This window comes from Emiliania huxleyi (assembly GCF_000372725.1).
Source record: "Emiliania huxleyi CCMP1516 unplaced genomic scaffold EMIHUscaffold_734, whole genome shotgun sequence".
Classification (NCBI taxonomy): domain Eukaryota; phylum Haptophyta; order Isochrysidales; family Noelaerhabdaceae; genus Emiliania; species Emiliania huxleyi.
In genome coordinates this window covers 1-17972 of record NW_005196497.1, presented here as the reverse complement: position 1 = coordinate 17972, position 17972 = coordinate 1, and the positions used below count along the sequence as shown (strand labels likewise).

The 17972-nt window shown below is 64.0% G+C and overlaps 6 protein-coding genes across 6 annotated transcripts; 3 read left to right on the top strand and 3 right to left on the bottom strand.

Annotated features, from left to right (window-relative positions):
• Positions 1-3820: 3820 nt before the first annotated feature.
• EMIHUDRAFT_371949 (hypothetical protein) lies at positions 3821-4464 on the bottom strand. Its single transcript, XM_005760854.1, has one exon. It carries the CDS (start codon positions 4255-4257, stop codon positions 3826-3828), a length of 432 nt encoding a protein of 143 aa, XP_005760911.1. The 5' UTR covers positions 4258-4464; the 3' UTR covers positions 3821-3825.
• Positions 4465-4603: 139 nt separating this feature from the next.
• Positions 4604-5146, top strand: EMIHUDRAFT_371944 (hypothetical protein; the record flags this gene model as incomplete). Its single annotated transcript, XM_005760853.1, has 1 exon — positions 4604-5146. A coding segment is annotated over exon 1 (327 nt), but the record flags the coding sequence as incomplete, so codon positions are not given.
• A 2015-nt stretch (positions 5147-7161) lies between these two features.
• On the bottom strand, positions 7162-7770 carry EMIHUDRAFT_249069 (hypothetical protein; the record flags this gene model as incomplete). The annotated part of the gene is made up of 1 exon (XM_005760852.1): positions 7162-7770. One exon carries the CDS (start codon positions 7768-7770, stop codon positions 7162-7164), a length of 609 nt encoding a protein of 202 aa, XP_005760909.1.
• Positions 7771-9356: 1586 nt separating this feature from the next.
• Positions 9357-9886, top strand: EMIHUDRAFT_249067 (hypothetical protein; the record flags this gene model as incomplete). Its single annotated transcript, XM_005760851.1, has 2 exons — positions 9357-9665; positions 9815-9886. 2 exons carry the CDS (start codon positions 9357-9359, stop codon positions 9884-9886), a joined length of 381 nt encoding a protein of 126 aa, XP_005760908.1.
• Positions 9887-10155: 269 nt separating this feature from the next.
• On the bottom strand, positions 10156-11332 carry EMIHUDRAFT_249066 (hypothetical protein; the record flags this gene model as incomplete). The annotated part of the gene is made up of 4 exons (XM_005760850.1): positions 10156-10272; positions 10416-10468; positions 10552-10855; positions 11051-11332. 4 exons carry the CDS (start codon positions 11330-11332, stop codon positions 10156-10158), a joined length of 756 nt encoding a protein of 251 aa, XP_005760907.1.
• A 1218-nt stretch (positions 11333-12550) lies between these two features.
• Positions 12551-17403, top strand: EMIHUDRAFT_471075 (putative ABC transporter). The gene is made up of 2 exons (XM_005760849.1): positions 12551-14311; positions 14377-17403. The coding sequence occupies exons 1-2, from the start codon at positions 12569-12571 to the stop codon at positions 17227-17229; spliced, it is 4596 nt and encodes a 1531-aa protein (XP_005760906.1). The 5' UTR covers positions 12551-12568; the 3' UTR covers positions 17230-17403.
• Positions 17404-17972: the final 569 nt, after the last annotated feature.

The following is a 17972-nucleotide window of genomic DNA, read 5'->3' as shown; positions in this document are numbered from 1 at the left end:
CGCGGGGGATGGACTCGATGGTCCATGTGGATGCGGGCGCCGCAGTCGCAGCCCGGGCGGAAGGGGGCGGCGGCGGCTAGGCGGGCGAGGAACGTGCCACGCCTTAGCGGAGCATGCCATGAAAGTTGCTCCAAGTGCCGACTCCGAGGGCACGAAACGCAGACTCGACGGACGAGTCGTCCGGCATGTCGAGCGAGAGCGACACCTCCGGATCGGGGTAGGGGTCGGACGCCACGACCAAAAATGCAGCGGGTTCAGGCTCGGAGAAGGGAGCTTCCCCCTCGCGGCGTGCATCCAGCACCGCGCCGGCCCCGCCTCCTCCTCCCGTAGTCGCAAGAGGATTGGCGCGAGGGCCGGGGGGGGTTGCAGGCGGCTCGCGCGAACGAGGCGTCGGCTTCGGGCTAGCGGGGCTCGGCGCTGAGCCGCCGCCGCTCTCCGACTTGCCCTTGAGAGGTGGCGTCGCCGTCGAGGACGTCGAGGGATGCGGCGGTGGCATGGGCGGTGGCGAAGCTGCTTGCCGATCCGTCCAGCCCCAAGCGGCGGGGGTGCTGGCGCGTGCGTGCGACGTGCCCGTCCGCGAGCCGCCGCCGCCGCCGCTGCCGGGCTGACCAAGCGCCTCGACGCCGTCGATTGCCGCGTCCGGCCGGCGTGCCTTCTTTGGAGACGGGGTGTCGTGGCTCGCCGTGTTTTGCGACTTCATGGGTCGCAGCTGGGGCTCCAATCGTGCGTTGAGTACGAGTAAATGGAGGACAGAGAGCCCACACAGTTTTTCATTACGTTGCCCGGAGCTGGCGATAGGACCCGGCAGTATCTCGGACGGTCTGCGCACACGCACAAATGTGCTTTTTCCCTAGTGAAAGCACCATTTTGCCGCCGTTCACAGCCTTGTTATGAGAAGAAAAAACATCGCACTCGCGAGCGTGCACGGCTGGCTCTCTGCGCCACCTCTTCACTTGCTCTACTGGCCCCGTCCCGCGACATGCAGACGCACACCGTACCACACGGGCGCCGCGCCGCGCCCGGCCGCCGCACGCGGGCCGCCCCCACCAACCAACCACCAAGCGAAGTAGCAACTACGCTACAGGAACTGAACTTCTCGCGGGGTGTCTCGGCAAAGTGACGCAGACCCTTTATTCACGTGCATATGCTACAGTCATCAAATTTCTCCCAGTCCTTAGCCCACCACGCAGCCCCACTCCCCAACTCCCCCGTCCCATTTTCCACCACCAGAGGGAGTGAGGGACGAGCGCCCGAGCTGCGCGGCGCAAGAAGGGAGGGAAGAGAGGGGGGAGGGGGGATGGAGGCGGTGAGTGGGGCGCGGCGGCGAGGGTGAGCAGCGTCGCACCGATCTGGTTGCCGCACTGGCCACCCTGGATGGAGACGATCTCACGCATGGCTGAAGTTGGGGAACGCTGGTGTAACGATTTTCGGCCGACGAAAACGGATTCCGTTGCTGGTCGTTTTGAAACGCTCCGAGATTCACTGACACTGTGTATCTCCGTCGTTGGACAGGGATGTTGAAAGGAAGGAAGGGAAAAAGCTTAATCAACCAGCTGGAGTTGATCGTTGCTTCCCTTTCGCGAGGCGGTGCGGACTGCCGGAGGCCTCGGTCTCCCCTCTGCCCGTGCGACTTTCGCTAACTCCCGCGAGCGTAGATCGTCTGTCTTCGGCGCGCTCGAGCACGTTTGGCACCAAGAGGCTTTGATTCTTACGACCCTCACCCGCCAAGGCAGGTGTGCACTCTGCTAGTACTTGTGTGCTCACACTTGAGCACTTGAGCACTTGATAGGGTCGATTCCGCATGGTACGGGACCCCTCCGATCGTCTCGCCCTCCCTCACTGGTGTGTTCATTGGGGGGGGGTCATAACAAACAGGTGCAGGATCGAGGTGCACGCTGCCGAGGCAGTGTCGTCCCCCCTCTCCCCGACGGCGATGACTCACACCACTACACTGTGAAAAGTTAATAAAAATCTCTCTCTCTACACTGTGGGGTGTGCCCGAGCATGATGTATGTGCGCGTCTGTGCGTGTGTGTGGGACAGACGTTGTTGTCCTATGCGCGGGGCTTCCCGCGGGGACCGAAGACGTAACAGCAGCAACAGCAACCAGCTGAGGGTGCCCGAAAGCATCGCCACGCAGACCGGAAATTCGTTTCTCGCGCTCGGAATGTCTCGCCCCCGCCACCTCCGCCGCTCCCCCGCAAGACACGCCGCCGCCCGCCCGCCTCCTCGACCTCCCCACTGAGCTCCTCGTGCGCGTCGTCTCTCGCTGCGACGGCCCCGTCGACATCGCTCGCGTCGCGGCCGTCTCGCTGCTCTTCCACGCCTCACTCGCGGTGGAGGGCATCCGCTTGTGGTCGCGAGAGCGCAGCTTCGAGCTTCCGGCGCTGCCAGAGGGCGAGAGCTGCGCCGTGCCTTGGCTGTGCGGCTCGGAACCGGAGGGCGAGGAGGAGGACGAGGACGAAGCGCAGGCTCCAGGCCTTCTCGGCCATGGCGAGGGCGTGACGCAGCTCAACACGCCGACCCGCCTCCCCTCCCCGCTGGGTGGTGAGCGCGCCGTGAGCGTGTCGGCTGGGTGGCAGCACAGCCTCGCCCTCTCCGCCGACGGCGGTGTCTGGAGCTGGGGCGATGGAGGCTGGGGCCGGCTGGGCCACGGCGACTGGGAGACCCAGCTGCTGCCGAAGAAGATCGAGGTCTTTGCTGGCCACCGCGTCGTCGCTGTCTCGGCTGGAGCAGCCCACAGCCTCGCCATCGCCGCCGACGGAGCCGTTTGGAGCTGGGGCGGTGGAGGCTTAGGCCAGGTGGGCCACGGCGACGGGCAGCGCCAGCTGCTGCCCAAGAAGATCGAGGCCTTTGCCGGCCACCGCGTCGTCGCTGTGTCGGCTGGACGCAGCCACAGCCTCGCCCTCACCGCCGATGGCAGCGTCTGGAGCTGGGGCTTTGGATACTATGCCCAGCTCGGCCACGGCGACCAGCAGAGCGAATATGAGCTTGGGCAGAGCCTGCGGCTGCCGAAGCAGATCGAGGCCTTTGCTGGCCAGCGCGTCATCGCTGTGTCGGCTGGAGAGGACCACGGCCTCGCCATCACCGCCAACGGCAGTGTCTGGAGCTGGGGTGGTGGAGGCTTTGGCGAGCTGGGCCACGGCGACTGGCAGAGCCAGCTGCTGCCCAAGAAGATTGAGGCCTTTTCCGCCCACCGCGTCGTCGCTGTGTCGGCTGGAGGCCACCACAGCCTCGCCATCACCGCCAACGGCGCCGTCTGGAGCTGGGGCGATGGGTACAAGCTGGGCCACGGCGACGAGCAGAACCAGCTGCTGCCGAAGCAGATCGAGGCCTTTGCTGACCAGCGTGCCGTCGCTGTCTCGGCTGGAGGCGACCACAGCCTCGCCCTCATCGCCGACGGCTCCGTCTTTGCTTGGGGCAAGGGCGGCCACGGCTGCCTAGGCCACGGAGAGGACCTGTCGAACCAGCTGCTGCCCAAGAAAATTAAGTAGACTAGTTAGTAGAGGCGCACATGTAATTGTAAAGGCGAGGCGCCGGCTTTAGGGATGGCTCTCTGCTCGGCTGTGTAATTACACACCGTCTATACGCACGGAGTAATCGAGATCTCTGCGAGAGAGTAGTAGATCGCAGACAGTAGATCGCAGACGCGGGCAGACCAGGAGTGGAGATGAGCGATTCTAAGATCAGGTCTGGCACCTCCCCACTGGAAACGAACATCTGAGTTTCAAATCTAAAGATATATTGCTCCCCCGTTGTCCGCCGTTTACCCGTGACCAGCGGAATTCGCGGACCCGAGGAGTCTCGAGCTTCAGCTGGCGAACCATCATGCCGCTCTCGGCACAGCAGCGGCGCGAGCGCCGCGCCGCGAAGCGCGCTGCCGAGGCTCAGGACGCGGCTCGCGGGCAGCGCAACCGCCCGGCGCCGAGCCGGTGCTAGGCCGCCTCCGCTGCGCCTGCTTCCTTGCGCGCCGCTGGACGTCGGCCGAGAAGACCGCTTCCCTCTGGGGACCCGACTCCGCGAAGATCGCGCGCGCGTCGTCAGTGGCGGCGCGCGCGCGATCTCCGTTCCCGGGCACGCCGGTCGCATTGGCATGGGCTCCCAGGCTCAAAAGCGCTCCCGCCAACAGCGAGCGAGCGCCGCCGCTGCTCCTCCTCCCGCCGCCGCTCACCGAGACTCGGTGCCGCCGTTCGCCGCCGCCGCCGCCGCCGCCGCCGCCGCGGCCTCGCGCCTCGCCTCCGTCACCGCCGCCCTCCATCTCGCAGCGGCGCGTCCCTCTGATGGCGCGGGCGCCTCGCTCACCGGCGCCTCGCCGCCCCCCCCCCCCTTCTCGCGCCGCTCCGCTCGTGGCCGCCGCCTCCCCTGTCAATCCCGCCGCCTCCCCTGTCATCCCGCCGCCCGCACCACCGCCGCCACCGCCTCGCGCCTCGCCGCCGCCGCCACCGACCGCCCTCCCCTGCGCCGCTGAGCGCGGTGCAGGGGGTGAGCCCCCGCTGCGCAGCCTCACCGCAGTGCACTGCGCTCTCCGCGCCCCTGACGATTAGTGAGGAGGTGGTGTTGCACAGCATGGAGCTCGGCGAGCGTTTAGCGAGCCCCGCAGCTAGTCTCGAATAAATCTCGAAACACACTTGAATGCTCACTTGGCAGGTAACATATGCGCCACGCGCCCCAACCGCTCCTCTGGTCGCCGCCGGCCTCCGCGGCGGCGGCGATGTCCCAGCGCCACCCATCGGCCAGCCCTCAGATCGATCGATCGGCGCTCAAAGTCGGCTTCAGATCCGAGAACGCTGCTGGCGCCGCCGCCGATCCCAGCGGCGACGCCAGCAGCTTCCTCTGCTCTCCAATGCGCCGAGAAGCGACGCGGGGGTGCTCGGCCCGCCGTGGACGTCGAAGGCTCCGCCGGGCGCGCGTCGGCCGGTCCGGTGGCACCCTCTGCGCGCGGCACCTGCCGGCGCCCCGACGACAGCCGTCGCGCCACCGCTCATGGAGGGGCGGTCGGCGCCGCTGCCGCCGCGCCGCCGGTGGGAGGGGCACTGGTGGTGGCCTGGGCGGCCCTCCGCCGCCGCTCGGGGCGCCCGGGCAGCGGTGGCAGCCTGCCGCCGCACCACTTCGAAATGCCCGCTGACCACTTCGAAATGCCCGCTCCGATGGCCCGCGCGCTGCGCTATTCTTTTTTCTACAAAGCAAAATTCGAGCCAATTGAGGAAACTCAAGCGGGCAGGCTGGAAGCACTGAGGGACGGCCGATGTTCGCCCAGTGCCAGACCTGATTTTAGAATCGCTCAGATCCTAGCCGATTCTACCGCACAGTCGGGCTTGGTTGAAGACGAAAGATTGAGATCACAGATTGTGGATCGTGTTGGCAGTTGCCAGGGTCAAAGGTGGAGATTGGAGAAGGATAACACAGATCGTAGTTCGTAGATCCTCGCGCCGGGCATCCCCACCGCCGGGGCGGAGATATTGTGGAGATCGAGATTGGAGATTGGAGATCGCAGCTGGCGGCGGCAGGGGTCAAATGGGAGATTGGAGATTGGAGATCGGAGATGTGCGGTGTGAATGAATCCATAGCGCATCTCCTTGAAGGTTCGAGCCCTCCCCCCCCCCCCCCCCGGCCCCCGAATCGAGGATTGGAGATTGGAGATTGGAGATATGGATATCGGAGATCTGACTGGATCCGGCAAAATATGACGCTGGAGATTGGAGATTGGAGATGGAGATCGGAGATGATTTTTTATTTTTATTTTTATTTTTGGCCCGAAGAGCCTGCGGCGCCGGTTTTAACCTCTCCGGCCGACTCGCTGCGCGATTCTCGCTACGGCCCGCGGCGGGGCCGCACCCAGCAAGCTGGGGCCGCTCCTCACGGACTCGGCGCTGACGCGCCTCAAGAAGACCACTACTCGGGCTTGGCTGCGCCGCCCTCGGAGATGTGTCGACGCAAGATTGGAGATGACGCCGCTGTCATCATCTTTTTCTTTTTTGATAATAAAAAGCTCACTACACGCACGGTTCCCCCACACCGTAAAGTTAAAAGCGGCGCCGCAGGCTCTTCGGGCCAAAAAAAATGAAAATAAAAAATCATCTCCGATCTCCATCTCCAATCTCCAAATCTCCAGCGTCATATTTTGCCGGATCCAGTCAGATCTCCGATCTCCATCTCCAATCTCCAATCTCCAACGTCATATTTTGCTTCTCCGATCTTCATCTCCGATCTCCAATCTCCAATCTCGACTTGTGGGGGAGGCGTGTCAGGGGGGGAATCGACGTCCTTCCAAGGGGATGCTCTTTTCCTTTCACGCCTTCAAGCGGATATCCACCCTCTTTTCGCGCCATTTTGCAATCTCCAGTCGGCCACACGATTCTCTAGGCGCCTTTGGCGCGAAGTCAACATCTCCGCCTCCGGCCTGAGATCTCGAGGTGCCGATGGCTCAAGATCTCTACGTTCAGTTAAAGATCTCTGAGTTTTGTGCGAGATGCTGTGTGTGGAAGATCTCTGATCGGCATCTACGATCTCCACTCAACAAATCTACTGGTGTCCCGCAGAGATCTCGATGTATGTACGCACGGCTCTCCGGCCGCCGGGCCGCGCGCTACTACTGTAAGCTCGAAAGCTCAAAATGTACACAGAAGTGAGAAAGTAGAGTGTAGACGCAGCCCTTGTCGTCCGCACCCGCACTAAGACAGTTTGCCGCGGCCGCGAAGCGCGAACCTCTTGCGCGGCGGCGCACGCGCGAGCCCATCAGAGGTGTAGGAGAGGAGAGCGGGCCGCGGCGGGAGCACGCCGGTGCGGGCGCCCGGCCGGCAACTCGCGCTCGCCCGCCGCGAGGGTGCGCCCTTAAAACGAGAGCCGCGCGTGCAGGTGCGGCGTCCGTCCGTCGAACCCACCAATCACACGCGTGTGCGGCGTGGCAAACTGGCATATAACATGAACAGTGACAGTGTGTACCCGGTAGGTAGCACAAACACAAAGCATACTTGTGTGCTCAGACCACGACTACACTGTGGGGGGTGCCCGAGCATGATGTATGTGCGCGTCTGTGCGTGTGTGGGACAGACGTTGTTGTCCTATGCGCGGGGCTTCCCGCGGGGACCGAAGACGTAACAGCAGCAGCAGCAGCAGCAGCAGCAGCAGCAGCCCCACAAAAACCCATGGCATGTGCCCACAGCTACGACCCGTACCGCGCCGCACGCTGCCGCATGACCCTGTCCCATCGCAGGCGCCTGCCAAGCTCACGCTCCTCGCTCTCGAGCGCAAGCAGCGCGCTCCGGAGCCGCTGTCGCTCTCGCCGCAGCGCTCGTAGCCGCAGAGCGGTGCGCAGCCGTCGCTGATACCGCAACCTCCGACGGGCAGCCGTCAGCGCCGATGAGAGGGCGCGCACGCGGGAAGGCGGCGCGACGAAGCGCTCGATGCACGTTCGCCCCTCGTACACCTCAATGAAGGGCAGCTGACTGATGCCTCGCTGCCTGGCCCACTCGACGCTTTGTGATTCGCTCAGCTTCAGCTCATAGAAGCTAGCGCGCCGCCATTTGGAGGCGATAAAGCTGAGCTTCGCGTTGGACTGACGGCATGTCCGGCACCACGGGGCGGTGAATTTGACCACAGTCGCGCCCTCAATCGGTAGGGTCTGCACAAGGCCCTCGTAAGCGGCCGGCGAGGTGATCTCCGCGAAGCGAGATGACTTGAGCCGAACCGGCGGCGCTCGACGCGCAGATGGAATGGCGCACCGCGGCAATAATAGGCTGTGCATGTAGACGAGGCAGCAAAACATCATCATGCGTCTGGGTTCGAGACGTGAGGGCGTAGGGTAGGGTGCGATCCGTGCAGACCCCCCTACCCCCTACCCCACGGCACACGTACCTAAAACGGCACACATGCAGACATAGCGCCTACCCCCTACCCCCCAACTCACAGGTCTCCAGGATTGCTGTAAGTGTAACGGTACGTAGTACGGTCGGACGCGGGACGGCGTCAGCCGTCACCTCACACCCCGCCGCCCCTCCGCGCGCCCGCGCACCCCCTACCCCCAGGTGCCTCCAGAAGCCGTAACGTCACCTCACGCTGCCCCTCCGCGCGCCCGCCGCCCGCGTCTCATGCAGCGGACAGGTCCGCCGTCGGTCGTTGTGGATTCGGGCCGAGAACCAGCTAGCTCAGAGTACAGAGAGGCGGGAATGGCTGCAGGGCCCCCTACCCCTGCAGAGCCGCCGGCCTCCCACCCCCTACCCCCCTACCCCAAATCCCGCGATGCGACCCTACCCTTCCCCCCCAAAAGTCGGAACCCTGCGTGCGAAAGGCTTGAGAGTATTTCTCCCAAGTCCCAAGCGCTCCCGTTTAGCTCCCCGCGGTTTTGGATGTGAGGTTGCCGACTGCACTCCAAGTGCTCCAAGTGCTCCAGGCGCCCAATGGGGGTCGAGTTCGCCGTCATCCCCTCCCGATTCGAGGCGGCGTTGCTGGCTCTGTGCTGGCGATGCACAGGTTGCTCCTCTACGCTCTCTGCCATGAACGGCGGTCCCTTCTCGACCGACCCAGTGGTGCAAGAGGGCTACATTTCACCTCTTGCCGGGAGATTTGTTTGTTTTTTTGCTTCCCGATGCGCTGCGACGCAGCCTCATGCCGATGGCCATGGACTCAACCCGTCCTTTGAAGCACAGCGCTAGCCCGGGGCGACCGGAGATGGATGCCTTCGTGCTGCTGTGCCACGTTCGAGACGCATCTCGTTGCCAAAGCGCAAAGGTGGCAGAGCAGTGGCCGTTTGAATCCGCCAAACGAAAAGATGCAATCAAGTGTCAATGGAAAAATGTCCTCAAATTTAAGCTCGACGCTCTTGACGACCTCCGACTGATCTGTGGATCCTGCGACGAGCGCGACGAGGCGGAGTCAGACGCAGCTGAACAAGCACCGAGGTAAGCCTGCAGCCGTGGGTCGAGCGTTGGAATGCGGAGCTCTTCGCACTCTCTAGGGATTGGAGCGATGTCTCGCCACTAGTACCTCTCTTTTCGTACTCTCTGTTTTGTCTTGCGTGACACTTGTTCCGATTTTTAGCAATACCAAGTTTTGACACTTGTGCCTCCACACTGTCCGGTGTGACTCATCGTGTCACGCAAGAAAGAAGTTGTTGTGCGGGTGCCGATGCGGCTCACTTAGTTGTTCGTCGGCGGCTTCCAGCTCTCTTTCTGCCCTTGTTCTGTACTTCGTACTTGGCATATACTCTCGCACGAATGTGTGCTGGGGAGAAAAGAGAAAAAAATCCAACGGCGCCCAGTCCATCCTGAAACGATGTTCGCTTTGCAAAGACCGCCGCCCTTGCCGTCCCCGACTCCTCCTCCGTCGCTTCCACCGCCCCCCCCGGGTCCGCCGCTGGCGATGCGGGGCGATAGAGAGTGCTATCCGACGCTGAAGGCCTGCTACGACGCGATGAGTGGACCCGAGTGGAAGAGCAGCACCGGGGCAAAAGTGGGGGAAACCTGGCTCGACTGGAACATCAAGTGCTGCGATAAGGAGTGGATCTCGTGCAAAAGTGGCTTGATCGACGAGATCATGTTCAAATTTATCCCGAAACTCAAGGGGACTATCCCGCCGCAGCTCGGCCTTCTGACAGCCCTGGAGGAGATTGACGTGAGGAACTGCGACATCACGGGCACGCTGCCGGACACCCTCTTCTCCGGCGATTCTGTCATCGAAGAGGCGATCCGCACCTTCCCTCGAAACCCCCCCTCCCCTCCCCCTCCCCTCCGCCTCCGCCACGTGAGCTCACCCTCACCTCCGCCTGTGCTCGCGCAGAAAGATCGACGCGTCTGCAGTTAGTGTTGCGCACGACACAGGGAGGTCTGACTAGCTGTCGTTTTTATTTACTGGTGCTGACGGAGTTGGGAGCACAACTTGTCACGGCGTGACGTGCCCGCGTCGGCCCGCTAGTGGCCGTCCTCCCGCTGTGAGTGGCCACGTAGCAAACGACGCGGCGAGGTGAAGGAGGGACGGGCCGCGCAGCGAGGCGAGGCGGCGTCGCGGCTCATTGCGGCGGCGACGGGGAGGCCGGGAGGCGATCAGGGCGCTCGAGGCGGGATGAAAGGGCGGTGCGCTATTTTTTTCCTGGTTCAAGAATTCTCGGAAGTATATAGAAATCCTCCCGGACGACGGATTTTATCAAACCGATAGTCCTCAATTAGTCGCGCACCACATACGTCCCTCCGAACTCCTCCGGGATTGACTCCTTGGGCAATCGGTTGAGTAGCCGAGCATAGTCGCCGCCGAGCACCTCGATGCGCTTCTTCGTCTTCTCCTGGCATAGGCAGGAGAAAGCGACATTGTGTTGCTAGACAGAGGAGGAATCGACCCGTCCCTGTGCTCAAGTGCTAGACCCTTTTCCTCGGTGAGGCGGTGGGAGTGCGCCGCGGCTTTGCTCGCCTTTAGGAAGACGCGCACGATGCTCCAGATGACGCTGAAGAAGCCAGGGTTGTCCACGACACGCATCGCCCCTATCAGCACAGACCCTAAGATGTGTTTTTCGCGAGTTCCGACGCACGGGTCGACGGTAAACCCATGTGTTGGGCCAGCGCACCGATACGGATGGGCAGCCGATTCTGCACGGACTCGAGCATCTTGGGCATGAATTTGCGGTTGAACGCTTTGGGCGACATCCCCTTGAGACTGTTGATGGCGCAGAAGCCACACCGCTGCGTCTCTGCATCCTGCAGCAGCGTCTCAATGGTGTACCACATCGCCTCGATCACCTGTTGCTCGTCGACCTTTCTCCAGTCCAGATAGCGCGGCCGCACCAGCAGCAGTTGGCAGCCCTCCTTGTCCCTCGCGCCGTCCAGGATCTTCACAAAGGGACACGTGCGCAGCGTCGCCTCGCACCGCTCCTACGGGAAAGAAGCTCGCAGCTGGAGGATGCGGGAGTCAACGGCACGCCACGGGACAGTGCGTGCGGGAGGAGTCAACGGCACGCCACGGGACAGTGCGTGCGGGAGCAGTCAACGGCACGCCACGGGACAGTGCGTGCGGGAGGAGTCAACGGCACGCCACGGGACAGTGCGTGCGGGAGGAGTCAACGGCACGCCACGGGACAGTGCTGCGTGCGCCTTGTCAAAAGGCCGCTCGCTTCCAAACAGCTTGATGCGGTACTCCCAATACCGCGCGTGCCTCGAGGCGGCCTTTGTGACGTCACCCTTGGCTATGTATAGGAAGCGGCGGAGGAAGGCCTCGTCCTCAATGCAGACACGGTCGCCGCCAGCGACGATGGCCTTTTTGAGCTCCTCGACGAGCCCTGCGTCCTGCATCCACGCGGCCCCGCCGTCCGTCACCTCCGTGTCGTCGATGTCGTCGTCGGCATCTGGCATATATGTGTGTACATGTCTGCTCGCAGCCGGCACGGCAAGTAAGTAGGAAGGACGCACGCCCGACAAAAACTCTGCTCTCTTGGGTTTCTGTTTTCTTTCTTTCTTTCTTTCTTTCTTTCTTCACATAAACGCACAACCCCGGGCTCTTCACACAAAAACACAAAAAGACGGAAAAGGAACAGCGCAGAAGGAGATACTAGAAAATCAACGCTTTAAAGAAAGAAAGAAAGAAAAAAAAGAGACAGCCCAAGGGAGGGCTGGGAGGACCTTCCCGCAGCGCAACCCTAGCAGCGCAGCGGGCAGGGCGGCTCGCGCAGCGCGCGCGATCGCGCAAGCGGCGCGCGCGAGCGAGCGAGCGAGCACACACACATACACACACACACACACACACACACACACACACACACACACACACACGCACGCACGCACGCACCTCCCCAGAAATCCCGAGGAGCCGTGCAGTGCCTAGATAAGTCTGTGTGCTGTGTGGTGCACGCCCTCCGAGCGGGGCGGGGTCTGCCCGTCGGGTTGCTGCCCTAATCCCACCAGGGGTTGACTGCTCTATTTATTTATTTATAGGGATGGGAGGACGGCAAATACGCTTTAACAGACAGAAAACGGACAACCCAAGGGAGGGATGGGAGGACGGCACGCCGCCACCACACAGGGATTTTAATTAAGGAGAGGAGTGTGGTGGGAGAGAGATTTTTAGCAATACCAAACAACTCTAACACTCACACGTAATTTGGGGCCTGGAGCCCTGTTCACGCGCGCGCGAGACGTGCAGACAGGGTTGCCAGGTGAGAGCGAATGGCGCGGTTCACGCCTCGCACAACAGAGAGAGAGATGCGCTCTGCATGGTGGGACATAAAAGAGAGCGAGTACTTGGGCGAGTAGGCTGTGCGGTCAACGCTGCCGCGCGCGACTTTGCGCGCGAGGCGGCGCAGCTTGAGAACGGCGGTGGGCGAGAAGCCGCCGCCGAACGTCTCGTGGAGCAGCAGTTGTTGTGTGGTGGTGCGCTAGCCGTCGCCCACCCTTGGGCGTCCGCCTCTTCCTATCTCTCTTCGCAGTCTCTCTCCGATTCTCGCTGCAACATTCGTGCCACCCCGCGGTCGCCCCCTTGGCAAATACGCTTTACAACAGTGCACAGGCCCCGTTGCTTTTCTTCCCGGCGTGTCATAGTACTCCTTGTGCAGCCTCAAGGTGGTGCTCAAGGTGGTTGCTCTGCCGCCACCGATGGACGCCAAGTCCTCTACCCCGCTCCGCAGCGTGCCGGAGGTGAAGGTCACCTTCGCCGAGGAGGCGCCAGCCGCCAGTCGGGCCGTGCTCGACTGCCGTGTGTCGACTGCTAAGCAGCAGGCCGGCCCTCTGGCTGAGATATGGCGCTCGATTCTTGCTGGCCCGGGCGCCATCGTCAGCCCACTCAAGCTCTACTCGTACGCCACGATCTTCGATTGGCTATTTCTGATTCTGCCGAGCATGTTCTGGGCGGCCGTTGCCGGGCTCTGCTTTCCCGCTCTCCTCTACAGCTTTAGCGGGGCCATCGACCAGGTCGGCTCTGCGAGTGCGTCTGGCTTTGACGTCGAGTCCATGCTGTGGCAGTGCAAGCTGATGATCGCCTCTGGCATCGTGTACGGCGTCACGACCGCATTCTACACCGCCCTTGCCGAGCTCTCAAAGGCGCGCCAGATCGCGGCCACCAAGAAGGCCTACCTCGGCGCGATCCTGCGACAAGACGTTGGCTGGTACGACACCTCCAAGCCCGAGGAGCTCGCGACGCGCTTTGGCGAGGAGATGCGCGCCATAGAGGAGGGCATCAGCTTCAAGACGCCCATGATGCTTGACGCCGCGGTCACCATGGGCGCTTGTTGGCTCCTTGGGCTCTACTTTTCGTGGGACTTGAGCCTCGTCATCTTCGCCGCTTGCCCGCTGCCCGGCATCGCCATCGCCGTCGCCATCGTCGTCGGGCTCGTCGCCAGCCACAAGCTGTCCGTCGCCGGAGCCGACGCAGGCGCCATCGCCACCGAGTCGTTCGCCGCCATCCGCACCGTCTGCTCGCTCGGCCTCGAGCGGGTGGCGGCAGCGCGGTACGAGCGGCGGCTCGCCCGCGCAGAGCGGCTCGGCATCGCCATGGTCTGGCAGCTCGCCCTGGCCGCCGCCGTAGCCATCTCGGCCATCATCTTCATGTCCTCCTTGGGCGAGTTCTACGGCGGCGTCGCTCTCGCCGCCGAGCAGGAGGCCTCGTCCTTCGAGTACACGACCAAGATCAGCTGGTCGACCGAGGCGCAGCTCGACAGCTTCCTTGATACGGTCGACTCGGCGATGGGCAGAGTGGTCAGCCCGCCGCCCCCGCCGCCGCCAGGCATGTTCCCTGAGCTGCAGGAGTTCACCGCAAAGTCGTGGGACGACTTCAGCGGTGCCGCGACCCAGTGGGGGCTGCTCGCTGCCGCCTCGACGGGCACGGCAGTCGGCATCGATCACATCGACTACAAGTTCTGCACCTACTCGTGCGGCGACCCGTACGACATCCTGAACAACGACTACCAGTCCGGGGTCGCCAACTGGAGGGAGTTCCAGCAGACGAGCGGCGAGCCCCTGCCTCGCGCGGCGCGGGTCATCTCGACCTCTACCCCGCAAGCCCTCGGCTCGTGTGAGTCGGACCGCTTCGACCTGCAGCCCTTCAAACTCACTTGCGCCTCCGCCGGTGCCTTTGCGCAAAACATCACCGCGCTCAAGCTCTTCCTCCTGCAGGACGACGTCGCAGCCTTCCAGGAGTACGTCGAGAGCATGGGCTCGTGGCTTTCGTGCTCCCGCTCCGGCGGCCGGTCCCTCATGGCCATTTTCTCTCTCCTGGTCGGGATGGCCTTCTTCATCCTCCTCTCGCAGAACTCGACCGTGGTGCTCAGCGCCTGCCAGCGGGCGGCGCCAGTGCGCGAGACGATCCACCGCAAGCCCCCCATCGACTCGACATCCTCCGAGGTCCGCCGTGCGGCGGCCAACGCAGCTCCGCCTCTTCCGCCTCTCACCCCGCCCCCTTTCCTCAGGGGATTGAGCTCCCGCAAGTCCGCGGCAAGATCTCGGTGCGCGACGTGGTCTTCGCCTACCCTGCGGCCCCCAACCACCTCGTCTGCAACGGGTACTCGCTCGAGATCGAGGCGGGCCAGCGGGTCGCCCTGTGCGGCCCCTCGGGGTCGGGCAAGTCGACGCTCATGGCGCTGCTCGAGCGCTTCTACGACCCGCTGGCGGGCTCGATCGCGCTCGACGGCGTGCCTCTGCGCGAGCTGAACGTGCGCTGGCTGCGGCAGCAGATCGGGCTGGTGGGGCAGGAGCCGGTGCTCTTCGAGGGCACCGTCGCCGAGAACATCGCCTACGGCAAGGAGGGCGCCACGCGAGCGGACGTGGAGGAGGCGGCGCGCAGCGCCAACGCGCACGACTTCATCACGAGCGCGCTGCCGCACGGCTACAACAGCAGCGTCGGCCTGCGCGGCGGCACGCTCTCGGGCGGCCAGAAGCAGCGGATCGCCATCGCGCGCGCCATCGTGCGCAAGCCGGCCATCCTGCTGCTCGACGAGGCGACGTCGGCGCTCGACACGACGAGCGAGCGCATTGTGCAGGCGGCGATCGACGAGATCATGCACCAGCAGAAGCGGACGACGCTCACGATCGCGCACCGGCTGAGCACCATCCGCAACTCGGACAAGATCGCCGTCATCGACGGCGGCCGGGTGGTCGAGCAGGGCACGTGGGACGAGCTGGTTGCCATCGAGGATGGCCACTTCCAGCGGCTCGCGGCTCGGCAGCCCAAGCCGGGGGCGATCGTGTCGCGCTCGGCGACGGGGGACAGCTTGCTCGAGCGGGACAGCTTGCCGTCGAGCCGCCGTCAGTCCATGTGGACCCGCGCGGCGGACGCGCTGGCGCGCAGGAGGAAGGCCGACGACGTTCGTGGCGACGCCAAGTCGCTTGCAGAGGCCGATCGCTTCGACTGGTCCGACAGCAGCGAGTCGCGGATTCCAAGCCCTACGCGCGGCCCGCTCTTGTGGCGCACGATGCGGCTGCAGAAGCCCGGCGACGGCGTGCTCATGGTGCTGGGGTGCTTCTTCGCGGTGCTGGACGGCATGACGATACCGGCCCTCGGCTTCACCTTCTCCAAGGTGGCGGTTGCGTTCTTCCAGATCAACCCGCAGAAAATCCACGACGACGTGCTGTTCTGGGGCATTGCGTGCTTCGCCATCGGAATCGCCTACGTGCCGGTGCTGACGCTCGAGCTAGGCCTTTTCGGCACCGCCGGCGAGCACCTCACCCGCAGGTTGCGCACTGTCGTCATCCGCTCGCTGCTCCGGCAGGAGGTTGGCTTCTTCGACGACCCGCAGAACTCGGCGGGCGCGCTCACCGCCTTCCTGTGGGAGAAGGTTGCGCTCGTGCAGGCGTTCAACTGCCACATGTTTGCCTATGCGATCCGGCAGGTCTCGAGCATCCTCTTCGGCAGCTGGCTCATCTTTACGTTTGGCTACTGGCAGCTGGCGGTCATGATGCTCGCCGTCATGCCCGTGATGACGGCGATGTTCGGGGTGGTGATCATGGTGGCGCTCGGCGTCAGGTCGGCGGACGAGCGGCGGATTAACGTAGGCTCTCTGGTCACCACCGTCGTGCAGTCCGTCCGCACGGTCGCCGCGTACGGTGCCGAGGCCCGCTTCCTTCGCGAGTACAAGGCGGACACCGACGCCGAGGCACGCCAGGCGCAAAAGAAAGCCATCTTCACCGCCCTTGCCATGGGCATCGGCAAGGGGGCGCCCGTCGCTGTGATCGGCATCGTCGCGTACGTCGGATGCCTCCTCGTGCAAGCCGACGTCGAGGAGCTGACTGGCGAGGTCCTGCAGCTGATCCTCGAGCCCGAGGCGGCCACGGGCAGCTCTCCGCTGGTGGCGCCCGACGACGAGACCGGCTGCCTCAACGCCAAGATCTGGACGCTGATGGAGAAGTTCCTCGTGCCAGTCATCGTCATGTTCTTCATGTCGATGGGCATGGGCGCCGCCGGTGTCATCGCGCAGGAGTCTCCAAGGGGCTACGCGGCGGCCAAGCTGGTCTTCGGCACCCTCGCGCGCGAGTCGCGCATCGACGCCACGGTCAACAGCGGTCGGAAGATCGCGCAAGTCCGCGGCAAGATCTCGGTGCGCGACGTGGTCTTTGCCTACCCCAGGGCCTCCAACCACCTCGTCTGCAACGGGTACTCGCTCGAGATCGAGGCGGGCCAGCGGGTCGCCCTGTGCGGCCCCTCGGGGTCGGGCAAGTCGACGCTCATGGCGCTGCTCGAGCGCTTCTACGACCCGCTGGCGGGCTCGATCGCGCTCGACGGCGTGCCTCTGCGCGAGCTGAACGTGCGCTGGCTGCGGCAGCAGATCGGGCTGGTGGGGCAGGAGCCGGTGCTCTTCGAGGGCACCGTCGCCGAGAACATCGCCTACGGCAAGGAGGGCGCCACGCGAGCGGACGTGGAGGAGGCGGCGCGCAGCGCCAACGCGCACGACTTCATCACGAGCGCGCTGCCGCACGGCTACAACAGCAGCGTCGGCCTGCGCGGCGGCACGCTCTCGGGCGGCCAGAAGCAGCGGATCGCCATCGCGCGCGCCATCGTGCGCAAGCCGGCCATCCTGCTGCTCGACGAGGCGACGTCGGCGCTCGACACGACGAGCGAGCGCATTGTGCAGGCGGCGATCGACGAGATCATGCACCAGCAGAAGCGGACGACGCTCACGATCGCGCACCGGCTGAGCACCATCCGCAACTCGGACAAGATCGCCGTCATCGACGGCGGCCGGGTGGTCGAGCAGGGCACGTGGGACGAGCTGCTCGAGGTCCGAGGAACGTTTGCCGGCTTGGTGTCGGCACAGCAAGGGCGATAAAGAGGCATCGCTGTACGATATCGGATCTCCTACGTTGGTGTGCTCCGTGTACTGTTTCGGCTCTCTTTGTTTAACTCACATTGACACGCGTCCGCAGTGTGATGATACGTATAAAGCATATTCGAGCGGAGAGTGTTCTCCGTCACAATTCCTCATGTATCACGATTCCTATACACTGCAGTCAGCTCGAGGCGCGAGCGCATCGTCGCGCGATATTTGATCGCAATCCACAGCACGAGCGGCCGGCCATCGGAGCCGCACCCTGGCCCCTCCCCGCGCTCCCTCCTCGCCGCCTCCGCCTCGTCGCAGCACTTGCGAATCCGGCTCTCCGGGAGGGTGAACCTCGCTCCGGGCCCATCGTGTGGAGGCTTTGACTCGTAGTTGAAGCGAAAGTCGTGAGTGGCAGCCGAAGGAGAGGAGGCGCGGTGCGAGATGAGAGCCCTGGCCGAGACACGGCACCCGCCGAGCAGACTACGCCCTCGCAGCAGCAGAGCAACGGAGCGGTTGAGAGGTGGCTGAAGAGGGAATACAAACACGCGCGATCCGTCGCCGTCGAACTCGAAGGCCTCGCGCTTGTTGATGACGACCGGCGTCGACGCGGCGAACTCGCGCACCGCACCCGCGGTCTCCGCTACTGAACACAAGTCCCCTTCTGCGGGCTCCTCCCAAACAACGGAACGTTGCTGCTCATACGCGAGGCGAATCGCCTCGCGGTGCAACGCGTCGTCGAGAGCGAGCGAGCC